At 42.0% G+C, this 12,541-nt stretch overlaps 1 protein-coding gene across 2 annotated transcripts in view; it reads left to right on the forward strand.

The window, feature by feature from the left end:
- LOC147108617 (nuclear factor of activated T-cells, cytoplasmic 2-like) overlaps positions 1-12,541 on the forward strand; it is a 184,110-nt gene that overhangs the window by 133,461 nt on the left and 38,108 nt on the right. The window contains exon 10 of one of the 2 annotated variants that reach the window (XM_086005303.1): positions 9,372-9,415. The exons of the other annotated variant lie outside the window; for it this stretch is intronic. Coding sequence (XP_085861429.1) covers positions 9,372-9,415 — 44 coding nt within the window. The remainder of the gene's footprint in view (positions 1-9,371; positions 9,416-12,541) is intronic. 2 annotated transcript variants of the gene reach the window in all.

Raw genomic sequence — 12,541 nt, forward strand, 5'->3', positions numbered from 1 at the left:
CTATTTGTAGTAGTCATCTTTGTCTTGTGCTCCACCAGAAAAAAAGCACTAATAGAAGTGAAGTATCTAGGGAGTCAGCTCTTTAGAGGCCAAAGTTTAAAGATTTCACAATTGTACAGTTGTCTTGAAAGGGTTCATTCTATGGAACAATAACAACAATAACTTGTATTTATATAGCACCTTTAATGTAGTAAAATGTCCCAAGGTGCTTCACAGGAGTGTTATAAGACAAACATTTGACACCGAGCCACATAAGGAGAAATTAGGGCAGAAAAGCTTAGTCAAAGAGGTAGGTTTTAAGGAGCATCTTAAAGGAGGAATGAGAGGTAGAGAGACGGAGAGGTTTAGGGAGGGAATTTCAGAGCTTAGGGTCCAGGCAACTGAAGGCACGGCCACCAATGGTTCAACGATTATAATCAGGGATGTTCAAGAGGGCAGAGTTAGAGAAGCGCAGATATCTCGGTGTTGTGGGGCTGGAGGAGATTACAGAAATAGGGAGGGATGAGACCATGAAGAGATTTGAAAACAAGAATGAGAATTTTCAAATCATTGCGTTGCTTAACTGGGAACCAGCGTAGGTCAGCGAGCACAGGGGTGATGTGTGAACGGGACTTGGTGCGAGTTAGGACACCAGCAGCCGAGTTTTGGATGACCTCATGTTTACATAGGGTAGAATGTGGGAGGCCAGCCAGGAGTGCATTGGAATAGTCGTCTAGAGGTAACAAAGGCATGGATGAGGGTTTCAGTAGCAGAAGAGCTGAGGCAGGGGCGGAGACAGGCGATGCTACGAAAGTGGAAATAGGCGGTCTTAGTTATACTGTGGATGTGTGGTCGGAAGCTCATTTCAGGGTCAAGTATGACGCCAAGGTTGCGAACAGTGTCGTTCAGCCTCAGACAGATGGTAGGGAGAGGGATGGAGTCAATGGCTAGGGAATGGAGTTTGTGGCTCCAATCAGTTTGCTTCAAGCCAAACTCAGAAAAGTTTGCAGGAAAGTGAAGCCATTTTTGAATTCCAGGTAATGTGATTTAATTTTAAATTGCTCTAATGGTGTGGTCTCTTGTAGGAATTGGAGGATGTTGTGCCCTCAGCTTGTCCCTAATCATTGTATTATGGCAGAGTAGAAGCCATTTAATTGGGTTGCATTTATGGAAAGTGAAAATGGCCAATCATCCCTACTAACCAAAGCCTATTGAGATGAATGGTTGCATTGTTCCTTTGGCATTCATTTGAATCACAAGGAAAAATGCAACAAACAAAATAACCACTCATATAAGGAAGCAGCATGTTGACAACAGTTTTTAAAGCTCTTTAGATGTTTGCGCCCATGCAATTGTATTATATCTGGTACAGAAAACTGAAAACATACTACAGTAGTCAGTTATATTGATCATTTACTAAATATCATCCCTGAATGGCAAATCCAATCAAAAATGTCCTGGTAAAAAAATTGTTGTTTTCTGGTCTGTTGGCAAAAAACAGTGTCATGGATATGTCCCAATCAAAAATGATTCCCATTAATGACTTCCCCATTGGTATTTTCTGCTGCATTTAATTGGATAACTGTAATAGGTACAGTAAAAATAAAGGGAATGTAAAATCCATTCTGCACTTGCAATTCATGTGCACATAATCCAGACCACAGAATTAGTTGTCGTACACATGCAATTCTATCCTGTTCCATCTCCTATTTTAATGTGAAACCCCTTGAAACCTATGCCTTTAACTTCCCCATTCCATTTCTTACCTGGTGCTGATAACTGGCAAATTTATCTTGCTACAGAAATGCATCCAACTGTCTTTTAATGAGTGCGATTGCATTAGTGTGGTAGCTTATTCCATGTACTTACCATCCGCTGTAGAAAATGTCTTCATTTGGCCTTTTTTTTTTACCAAACCTTGTGATCTTGTTTTATGCAGTATCTCCAATACAAAGGACACATTCATTTCTATTTTACAAGTTGCTCTCATCAGTTGACATCATTGACATCCTTAACTCTCTTTGGTCTTGTATTATAATCTATTTTTGTGTAACCCAAAAATCTATGACTAGAAATCCTTTTACTTGCTCATCATTATAATCTTTCCAGGGCAATTACATCCTTTTCTAAGTTAGAAAAGCAAGAGAGGAGTAAATATTTTTCAAATTTCCACCAAAACCTTAAGTAGATTGCTATTAGTTTCTATTGTTTGAATTATTCTTGTGTTGACAATTTTCAACTAAGACATTGTTAGCACTGTTCCCTTGGATGTTTATTCTCAGGTACTTACTACATACCCTACAATTCCATTCACTAGCTTGGTTTGATGTGTTTCTTGTTATTCCCAATTTATTTTCATGTTCCACTTTTTACAAGGGTTGATATTGCAGATTTTTAGCTCAGAGACAATATTGCATCATCCAACAGGACCTTACATATTTCAACACTAGAAGCCATTTGCCAATCTTCTACCATTCCTGATCTTTTTGGAGCTTTTCCACACAATTTGATGTCACTAATCAATCATCATCCAGAACATTGATGATAATAAGGAATAGTGGAGGTCTGTTCCACAGGTCCTATGCTAGTCTCTTGTTTCCATCTAGAATATTTTCCATTTATAACAAATTTTTACTACTTTTGAACTATTTTTCTACCTTACCTTTAACTCCATCTTCCATTTTAATTTCTCAACAATTTTCCTTTGAAGAATCTTTCAAGGCCTTCTGGAAATTCGAACAGACATCATCCATTGTATCTTAGTTGATAGTTTGAAAGTCTCAACTGTCAATTTTTTGGACTTGATTTACCATCCCAATACTCAATTATTGGCCGCAATTTTCCCTACCTCAGTGGGTCCGTGGTGGGCGACATCGGTGATGGGTCTCGGCCCCGCTGCTGGCTCCCTCCCAGCCTCCGACATGAATTTCCCATATAGGCTTGTTAAGCCCGCCCAGCGCGTTTCCCGGCCAATTGAAGGAAGCGGGTCTGATGGTGTTGACGCGTCATCAGCCGGTTTCCTTAAAGGGACCATGCGCAAATTTACTTTGACAGTTGTGCTGTCAGTGTTCTACAGCATTGAGGTGCTGCAAACACCGACAAGCACTGCACAGAGGGGCAGGGCTGCACCCAGGCTCTTCTGTGACTCCCTCTATATGCTTATGGAGGGAGTTACAACACACAGGGAGGTTCTCTTCTCTTCCAATGGGTGGAAGAGACCTCCCCAGGAGACCAACACAGTCTGGTTGCACATTGCACAGGAGGGCACAAGCAGTGATGTCGTCAGGAGGTCCAAGCTACAGTGGCGCAAATCTTTCAATGATCTCAGTAGATCACAAAACGTTACTGCAAAGCCACACTCAACCTCATCCTGCTGTGCCACTCATCACATCCCCATCATTCTGCCTTCCCTACCCTTCACCAACAACGATGAGTCAGCCTACAGGGAGGAGGTCCAGCATCTCGTGAAGTGGTGCGCCGACAACAACCTGGCCCTTAACACCAAGAAAACAAAGGAAATAATCGTGGACTTCAGGAAGTCCAAAGGCGGAAGTCACACCCCCATCCACATCAATGGGGCGGAGGTGGAAAGGGTGGCCAGCTTTAAGTTCCTCGGAGTCCACATCACGGAAGACCTCTCCTGGTCCCTCAACACCTCCTCTCTGGTGAAGAAGGCCCAGCAGCGCCTATATTTCTTGAGGAGGCTGAAGGGATGTAATCTGTCACCCCCGATCCTCTCTAACTTCTACCGCTGCACTATAGAGAGCATCCTGACAAACTGTATCACGGTATGGTACGGCAGCTGTAGCTCCCATGACCGGAAAGCCCTGCAGCGGGTAGTCAAAACTGCCCAACGCATTACCGGCACCCGGCTACCGACCATAGAACATATATATCAGAAACGCTGCCTACGGAGGGCACGGTCCATCATCAAAGACCCTACCCACCCCAGCCACAGTCTGTTCGCCCTCCTACCATCTGGAAGACACTACAGATGCATTCGCACCCGTACGACCAGATTTAGGAACAGCTTCTTTCCCAGGGCTGTCATCCTACTGAACTCCACAAAAAAACACTAAAGCCTGCACATCTGCCGATGCACTTTATTATGGTCATATTTATGCTAATATATATGTACAAATGCATGTTGAAATGTTTAAGTGTCCTAATCCAAATTGTACACTCTCGGGAGCCGCAAGCCTACATTTCGTTGTACTGCACTTGTGCACTAACAATGACAATAAAAGTTGATTTGATTTGATTTGATTTGATTTGAATCCTGTACACCCTTACTCACACCAACTTACCTCGCACCTCCACCCATCCCTCTCTATCTACATTATCACTTCCCCATCTCACTAGCCACTCCTCACACTCGCCCTCATCCTAGTCCAATCATACCAACTAACAGCACAGAAGGGTAGGCGCTTGTGTGTTTTATGCAATGTTCTTGTGAAGTTTCTGCTAATGTGCTGTCAAACATTGAAATCTTTATTTTCAACATTTCGGTTTCTTGGACAGATTTGTATGCACCTTTGGAAGTGGCTTAGTGAGTTGCAGTGAATGGTGAGACATAACGGTACGCCCCCCCCCCCCCACAATGCGTGTGAAAGGAATGGCTTGGGCATTGTGGGGATACTTTATGGTGCTGGTGTGGGGTGGTACCAACCTGGCGCATCATGTGGCAGCCAGGGTGTGCAGCATCAAGTGAAGTAAATGTGGCCATGGTGAGGCCATCCCTGGCATCCTGGGCAGCAGTGTGGTTGGGTGATGATGTCCTGTGTCCTGTGCAGCATCAGGTGATTGCGGAGAAGATTGCTGATGCTGCTGGTGTGTCTGGTGATGCTGGTGTTGGGGCTGATCGTGGTCAGATTCTGAGGACCAAGGTGAGAGAGTATAAAGTGTACCTGCTGATGGAATAGATGGCAGGTGAAGTGGAGATGACAGAAGTAATCTGTCAATGGTGAGAGAGGTAATGAGGTCAGACTGCATGGAGACTTCTGTAATGACTTGCAGCATCCTGAATCTGTAGTGGAAATGCAGTTTAGAGATGCTCGTGCTTAAGGGAAGATATCTGAATCAGCTGGGAGCTTTGATATTTGAAGCTGGCAACTCATCAGCTGATTCAATGGCCACTGGCTTCCCGCCTCAGCTTCACTAACAAGGTCTAGGCACAGTGGGAAACCTGTGGGAGAACTGTGACAGTTAAAAATCTGGGGGAAAAACCATTGTTAAGTGGCTGCAAACAATCCACTAATGATTTGAATTGGGTCCCCAGCTGCTGCCTGTCGGGTCTGCTCAGCGCTGGCAGGCCCAATATCGAGAAATGCAGGCGTGCATGTTTTGACAGCGGTTTCCTGACCCACTGTCAATCATTTTACATTTCACAGCTGACCCACCACCAATCCAGTCTGCTGAGCACTGGCAAAATCGTGGCCATTGTGTTGCGCTTCTTATAAGTATCTCTAGCACATTCCCCAAAACCAAATCTAAGCTAACTTGTCTGTAGCTTTATGGGTTATGCTTCTATTTTTTTTAAGCAATGTTACTATGTCAGCTGTTTTCTGACCCATCGATATTTCCCCTGTCTCTAAGCTGCTATAAAATGTTACTGCCAGCACTCTCCCTGTTTCCTCACGAGGTTCCTTTTAATATCATTGGATGAATATCATCAGGTCCACATCTTCCACATTGCTCGCTTGTAATTTCATAATGATAATCTCTCTTTTCACTTCAGCTCTGATTATTAAATCTAACTAGCCTGCTTTGATTTGTTTAAACAGTCCAGAGTATTTTTTTTAACCAATTATATCTGTCAATTTTGCCCCTTTCCTCCTCTCTTCTCATGAAGGCATTGACTCTTTGCTGGGGCACTGTCTTTACCTTGTTCATATGGTCATTATTAATATGTTTCATTTATGCAGTGTTTCACAACTATGTCTGAACCTATAAGGATAATCCTAATAATCCACAAATGCATACTTTCAGCAGCAGTCACTGGATAACGATCAGGAGTGAGAGCCTGACTGATTTCCTCTCCCGAACCAAATGATCATGAGGCTAGTTACAGCAATGCTAAGAAAAGCGAACTAGTTTGTCTAAAAAAATAACTGACCCTAGACTTCAAAATTCTTCATTGTATGATGTGCTCTGTGATGTTTTGACATGATACAAATCAAATTCTTATAATAAATTAGTACAGACCAGGGATCAAACCTAATACCTTCCTGTTATGAATGGCTCAGATACTGAATGGATAAACTCGCTGACTCATTGGGGAGTGGCTAGGTTTTGAGTCTTACTCATTACCTTCACAAAAACTGAAGAAAAGTAACATTTTGAATTTCTGCCATTCTGTGGTCCTCATACTTAACTTTCCTTTTGAACTTTTAACAGCTCAGCTAATTAAACAGTTTGGGGGTTATTTCAATAAAAAGGGTGAAAACAGGCACTAAGTGGGTGCCATGCTAATAAGACGTGCCTGTTTGGAAGTGTGGTTTTAGCACGCAATTTTGGGCCTAATTGCTGATGACCATAATTTGAACATGCCTGGAGGTGCTAAAACAGACACCTGCAGATTTTAGCACTCAATCGCTGAGTAGAAGCAATTTTCATGGAACAGTATATGTGGGCTCTAAACACCCACTTTCACTGAAGATATGGACTGAGCTGGCTGACACACAACGGCATGTTTCAGGAAGACTCGGGAGAGGGCGCACAGGTTCTCGGATATGACACTGGAGGTTCTGGTGGAGGAGGTCCAGAGGAGGAGGGAAGTCCTGTACCCACAGGGGGGAAGGAGTAAAACCTCGCCCTCCTGTCCCTCCCTCCTTCAGCAGCTGATGCTGCTCTGCCTGGCCTCATGTCCTCCTCCCATTCTTCCTGCAGACCAAGGGGGACCCCTAGCATGACGCCCATGACCAAACACTCACTCCCTTTCTCCTGGTGACTCCTGTAAGATGTCCAATAAGGTACAGTAGCACAGCATTTACTCTTTTTAGGTGAAATCCTCAGAGAATTTCCATAATAAATGTTGATAGTGTGTTGGTGAAGTCTTGACAGACTGTCCCAGAAAGTCTCCCGATGTGTTTCAAAATTCTTCTTCAAACCTCCAGCAGCAAGTGAACAGTAAAAGGTGAGCATTGCCTTTAAGTAGTGCTTGAAATTCTCAGCAACAAATTGATTACTCCCAATCAACTGTTTGCTGTTAGGAGAGGGCTTTAGTTCAAGCGCTATCCACCAGAATGCCATGCAGCCTCATTATGAGCACTAGCAGGCAATTTAAGAGGCAATCAGCCTCTTAACAATCCTCCAGGCAGCCGTTCCTAGTGTGCGCTTCAATCCTTTACCAAAATGACATCTTGCGCTAAACACAGGTTAAACCAACGTTTCAGCTCAAGACCCCACCTTGGCCACCTCACATGCTCTTTAGCACCTAAACAAGCCAGTGAAAATCACCCCCTCTATGTGTTATGAATATACCCCAGATATTTTAGTTTCCCCATCTGAATATCCCTAGAAATTTCCTTTTCTGATTTTCTTTTTATAGTCTTGTTTGTTTCGCTCTCTTCTACACATCCTTAGCTCTTCTTCAAAGTTAAAATATTATACTGAGCACTGATTTACCTCCTGATTAAAATACTTTAAAATAGCCCTTAAGAGTATGCACTTTGCCTTCAAGGCTTCAAACCCAAACCTATCATCTTCATTAGCTGTCTAACATTTTATTTAACCCTACAATCTATCCTCTTTAGTTTGAATAATTTACCCTCTTGAAGTCAGGAAGTCTGGGTACATCTATTTACTTATTTTTTTGTTTTTACTTGTACAAAAAGATTTAATCCAAATAATATTTGATGACTAGTATGTGCCTAACTATACTCTCAACAGATTGGCAACCATTTCTGGTTCATTGTTCAGTACCCCATCCATAATATCATCTGGTTGGGTGCTGGAAGCTTATTGAATAATTGGAACATAAATTGATATGATTGACTAATGAACTAATAGTTGTACATCCAAATTTTTAGATGTTACTAAATTAGGAGGCACAGTAAGCTGTGTAGATGAGAGTAGGAAGTTGCAAAGGAACATAGATAAATTAGGTGAATGGGCAAAGCTGTGGCAGATGGAGCTCAATCATGGGAAGTGTAAGATCATCCATTTTGGATCTGAGAAATACAAATTGGAATAATTTCTTAATGGCGAGAGACTGGGATCTGTGGAGGAGCAAAAGGATTTGGGTGTTCAGGTACACAAATCATTAAAAACTGGTGCACAGGTACAAAAAGTAATCAAAAAGGCTAATGTATTATTGGCCTTTATCTCAAGAGGGTTGGAATACAACGTGGAGGAAATTATGCTTCAGTTGTACAGAGCCTTGGTAAGAACCCATCTGGAGTATTGCGTTCAGTTTTGGGCACCACACTTCAGGAAAGATATATTGACCTTGGAGAATCACCAGAAATATACCAGAGTTTAAAAGGTGAGGGTGATCTAATCAAGATCTTTAAAATGAAAAATAAATTTAATAGGGGAGATACAGAGAAACTATTTCTTCTGGTAGGGAATCCAGAACAAGAGGGCATAATCTTAAGATTAGAGCTAGGCCATATAGGAGTGAAATCAAGAAGCACATTTTCACACAAAGGTTAGTGGAAATCTAGTACTCTTTCTCACAAAAGGCTGTGAATGCTGGGTCAATTGACATTTTCAAGACTGAGATTGATAGATATTTGTTAGATAAAAGTATCAAGGAATATGGAGCAAAGACAGACAAATGGAGTTGATGTACAGAACAGCCATGATCTGACTAGAGGGTGGAACAGCCTCGAGAGGCTGAATGGCCTACTTCTGTTCTTATGATCAAGACATAACTCTGTCAAGGTGGACACAAGATGGCTTTTGCAATCCCTGTAATTGTATGTTATGTATTGTCTTCCCACAACTTCAACTTAGAAATGGTTTTACCCTTTAATTTAAAGATTTATCTTTTCAAATACCAAAGTACAGTATCCATAATAATGAACTTAATCCAGCCAAGTTTATCAAATTGAATCTTTTAAACCAGGCCAGTCCAGTCCATGTATAGTAAATCAATCGAGACCAATTTACAGCTCTAATTATTGCTCTTGTAGTGTATTTTACACAGGTTGCAGTATGTACATGACTACCATTATGCATAGAATCTAAAGATACAGCTCCCTTATTGGCCTAGGTGGGTTGGATGGGAAAATGTTCTGCTTTAGGTATTCCAGTCTTGTCATAATGGATAAATTGTTGTTGGGATAGTTGATAAAAAAGGGTATTGTAGTATTGTAGAAATCAACCACATTTTTATTTGAGGGCCTACCAAATTAAGTTGCACCAGTGAAACTGAGTTTTTTTTACAGAAACTACATGGGACTTCTTCCAAAGGCTGGAGCACTTTAATAAGGTATGTAGAGAAGATTTGATTCCTGACAGTTTTGAATTACAGCCTACAAAGGCAAAGCAAGTGGGATATACTTTTTTTTATGTATTGTAGACTGGTTTTGAGCATTGAATGGAAACCAGAGTACATTCAGGGAAAGTTATGTGTGATAAAATTCTAAATGGATGCAAAAATAGCCTATGTGAGTCGAAAGAAGGGAAACTGCAACTTTAACTCAGGGAGTCCCTGTCTGTAGCACCCAGACAGAAATAAGCTGGAGCTGTGACAAAACAACAAAAATTTAATTTTCAAGTCTGCAAAATACAGTGCACTCTTTTATAACTGGACATATCAAATTTGTTATGATAGCAAAGTAAGCTCTATGGCAACCGCTGTAATACTCTGGTGCTGACTGCCCGGGAAGGATGGGGAAAGCCGTTTTGTTTGTTATTTCTGGCAGGGCTTGCTGGCTTGACTTGCTCTTATTCTGTAGGAGGACCTTTGAGAGCATTCTTTTCCACACGAGAAACTCTGCCAATCTGGCAGGATCCACCACCAACCCCCACCCCCCCCTCCTATTTTCAGCTGTTTGCCTCCAAAATGTCTGATCTCCTAAACACAGAGCATTTACAGTGGCAAAAGTTAATGGAAAAAATGAAACACGCGTGGCACGTCGCAGAAATTTGTTGTATTGCTTAACGAGGCTTCCCCTCTATAAACAGCTCTTGTAATCTGCTGTGCACAGCTATCTACTGTACTTCTTATTCACTCACTGGAGTGCCAAGCTTTAAACCTTTTGATCATTTTCTTCAACTCTGGAACAACTAAAGAAAAAATAATGAGGGTTTGGTTTGCAGGTAGCCCTCAAATTTTGACACTCAGCAATTTTGTGTTTTATTCTTTAATGAAAACCACATTGGGATTTCTGTTTAGTGAGTGCTGATACTTGTAATATACTTGCCAGATTAGGGAAGGGTTCTGTTGAGATTACTGGGAAAACACTAAATAGCAACCATAGGGATAACATCTCCATCCAGTTCACAGTCTATTGTTAGCATTGTGCTCTGTGAATGATAAGTCAATGTTGTCGTACTGGAGTTGCCATGTGATCGAATGTTTTCCCGGATACCACCCACATTCCACAAGTCTCACATAGTTGCTCCTCATTTCACTATGAGTCATTAACGGCTACTGAGGAATTTATATGTCCAAAAGGTAACGAGCTTATCTAGCTTTTTGTTTATTCAGTGAAAAATCTGAATGAAGTAATGTTCTTTGATCCTGAAAGTGTGTTTTCCGAATTCTTACAAACATTTGACATTGGCAGAAATGTTTTTGTATGATGGGTGACACTCACAGCCTGGGGAGCTGCAAAAAAAAACGAAATTACTGATTGTATTACAGATGCTGTATGAGAAGGAACCTGACCTTTTCTGTATTGCAAATATTTTCCATTTTATTTAATGTAAAAAATTGCCGTTTCCTTGATGGGCTATCAGAGTGGCTCGCGGGAAATGGAAAATTCACACCAGTGCAGCAGGGATGTTCTTCTGGGAATGAGGCTAAAATGACACTTCAAAAACAAAAATGTCTACTTTTGGCTTTCGTTATATCAAATCTTTTAACTAAATTAACCAGGTTGACATTACCTAAATTATTAGATAAACCAAAGCAAAAGAGGGTAATTTTTGTGTTGATCAAGATGCAATGCCAACAGTCGCAGTATATCTCTGGAGTCGTACCTGACCAGACTGTGGGTGAGAAGAGTGTGAGGCCACCTAGAGAAGGCAGTCTCACTGCAGGAGTTTGACATGACATGGAGGATAGCTCCAGTGTGATATCAAACTGTGTTTGCAAAGTGTTCAAGGAGCCCAATGAACTCTTCTGGATGCTGTGGGGTTCATTGTTCATGGTGGTCCTGGCACAGAACTTCACATTGCCATGAGGGCATATTGAGATTTCAGATGTGTTAACCCCCACGATTTTCTGTTAAAATGAATAGATAGAAAATGGTGGGGAACGCACATGCGAATTCGAAATATGCAGCCCTTGCATACAAATACTTGTGCCAGGAGTGCTTCATATGAAGCTTTATCTGTATATGTCACCCAGAATTTATTTCAATGTATTGGGAGTGTGCACACTGTTCCTATGTACTTAGTATATTTAACTGGTGGATGTGGAGGTTCTGCACGTGTGTGTAAGCACTCGTGCAGAATTCTCTGCTGGATCCGACAGTCCAAACCACAGGTAGGCAGATCTGAGGTCGGTAACTACAATATGATTGCAATTTTAGATTAAAGTAACAATGTAATTTCTGTGGTCTTTCGGATCATTCGATAGAAAAGGTACGTTAGTGATAAGTTGTTTAGCTTTTGAAACATGTGACCAACATTTCTGTTGGAAACCATTTGGAATTGCAGAATACTCAAAGGGAACAGCGGGGGAAGATTTCCTCTGTGAACTACTTGTAGCAAAATGGTAATCCTGCCTTTATACACATCACACAAGAAATCTTCCTCATTGTTGTTCCAAGTAACTAATGTTGGCCTAGACCATTTGTCATTTAGGGTTGCAGGAATTTTCACATGTACAGTATTATAACTTTCTGAGAACTAGATGAAGCAACTAGTAAATGACATTGTGAGAGACAGAGAAACCGGTTTGAGCCTTGCCTCAGTGGTAGCACTCTCACCTCTGAGTCAAAAGGCTGTGAGTCCAAATCCCACTCCAGGGACTTGATCTCATAATCGAGGCTGATACTTGAGTGCAGTACTGAGGGAGTGCTGTACTGTCGGAGGTGCCGTCTTTCAGATGAGACGTTAAACCGAGTCTGCTCTGATTTCATCAATCATTAATGACTGATAATATATGTGAAACGTGCCTTCAGTTCTCCTCTTCTTAGGCAGTCCCTTGGAAATGAGGATGACTTGCTTCCACATTAAAAATGAGCTCGCAGGTGACTGATGAGTCCAATGCGGGACCTACAGTCTGTCACAGGTGGGGCAGACGGTGGTTGAAGGGGCGGGTGGGTGGGGTGCTTGGTTGACGTGCGCTCCTTGCGCTGCCTGCGCTTGGCTTCCGCTTGCTCCCGGCGAAGAGTCTCGAGGTGTTCGGCGCCTTCCCGGATGCTTCTCCTCCACTTTATGC

This window comes from Somniosus microcephalus, chromosome 13 (genome assembly GCF_052327205.1).
Source record: "Somniosus microcephalus isolate GS21.2 chromosome 13, FLI_Smic_1.0, whole genome shotgun sequence".
Taxonomy (NCBI): domain Eukaryota; kingdom Metazoa; phylum Chordata; class Chondrichthyes; order Squaliformes; family Somniosidae; genus Somniosus; species Somniosus microcephalus.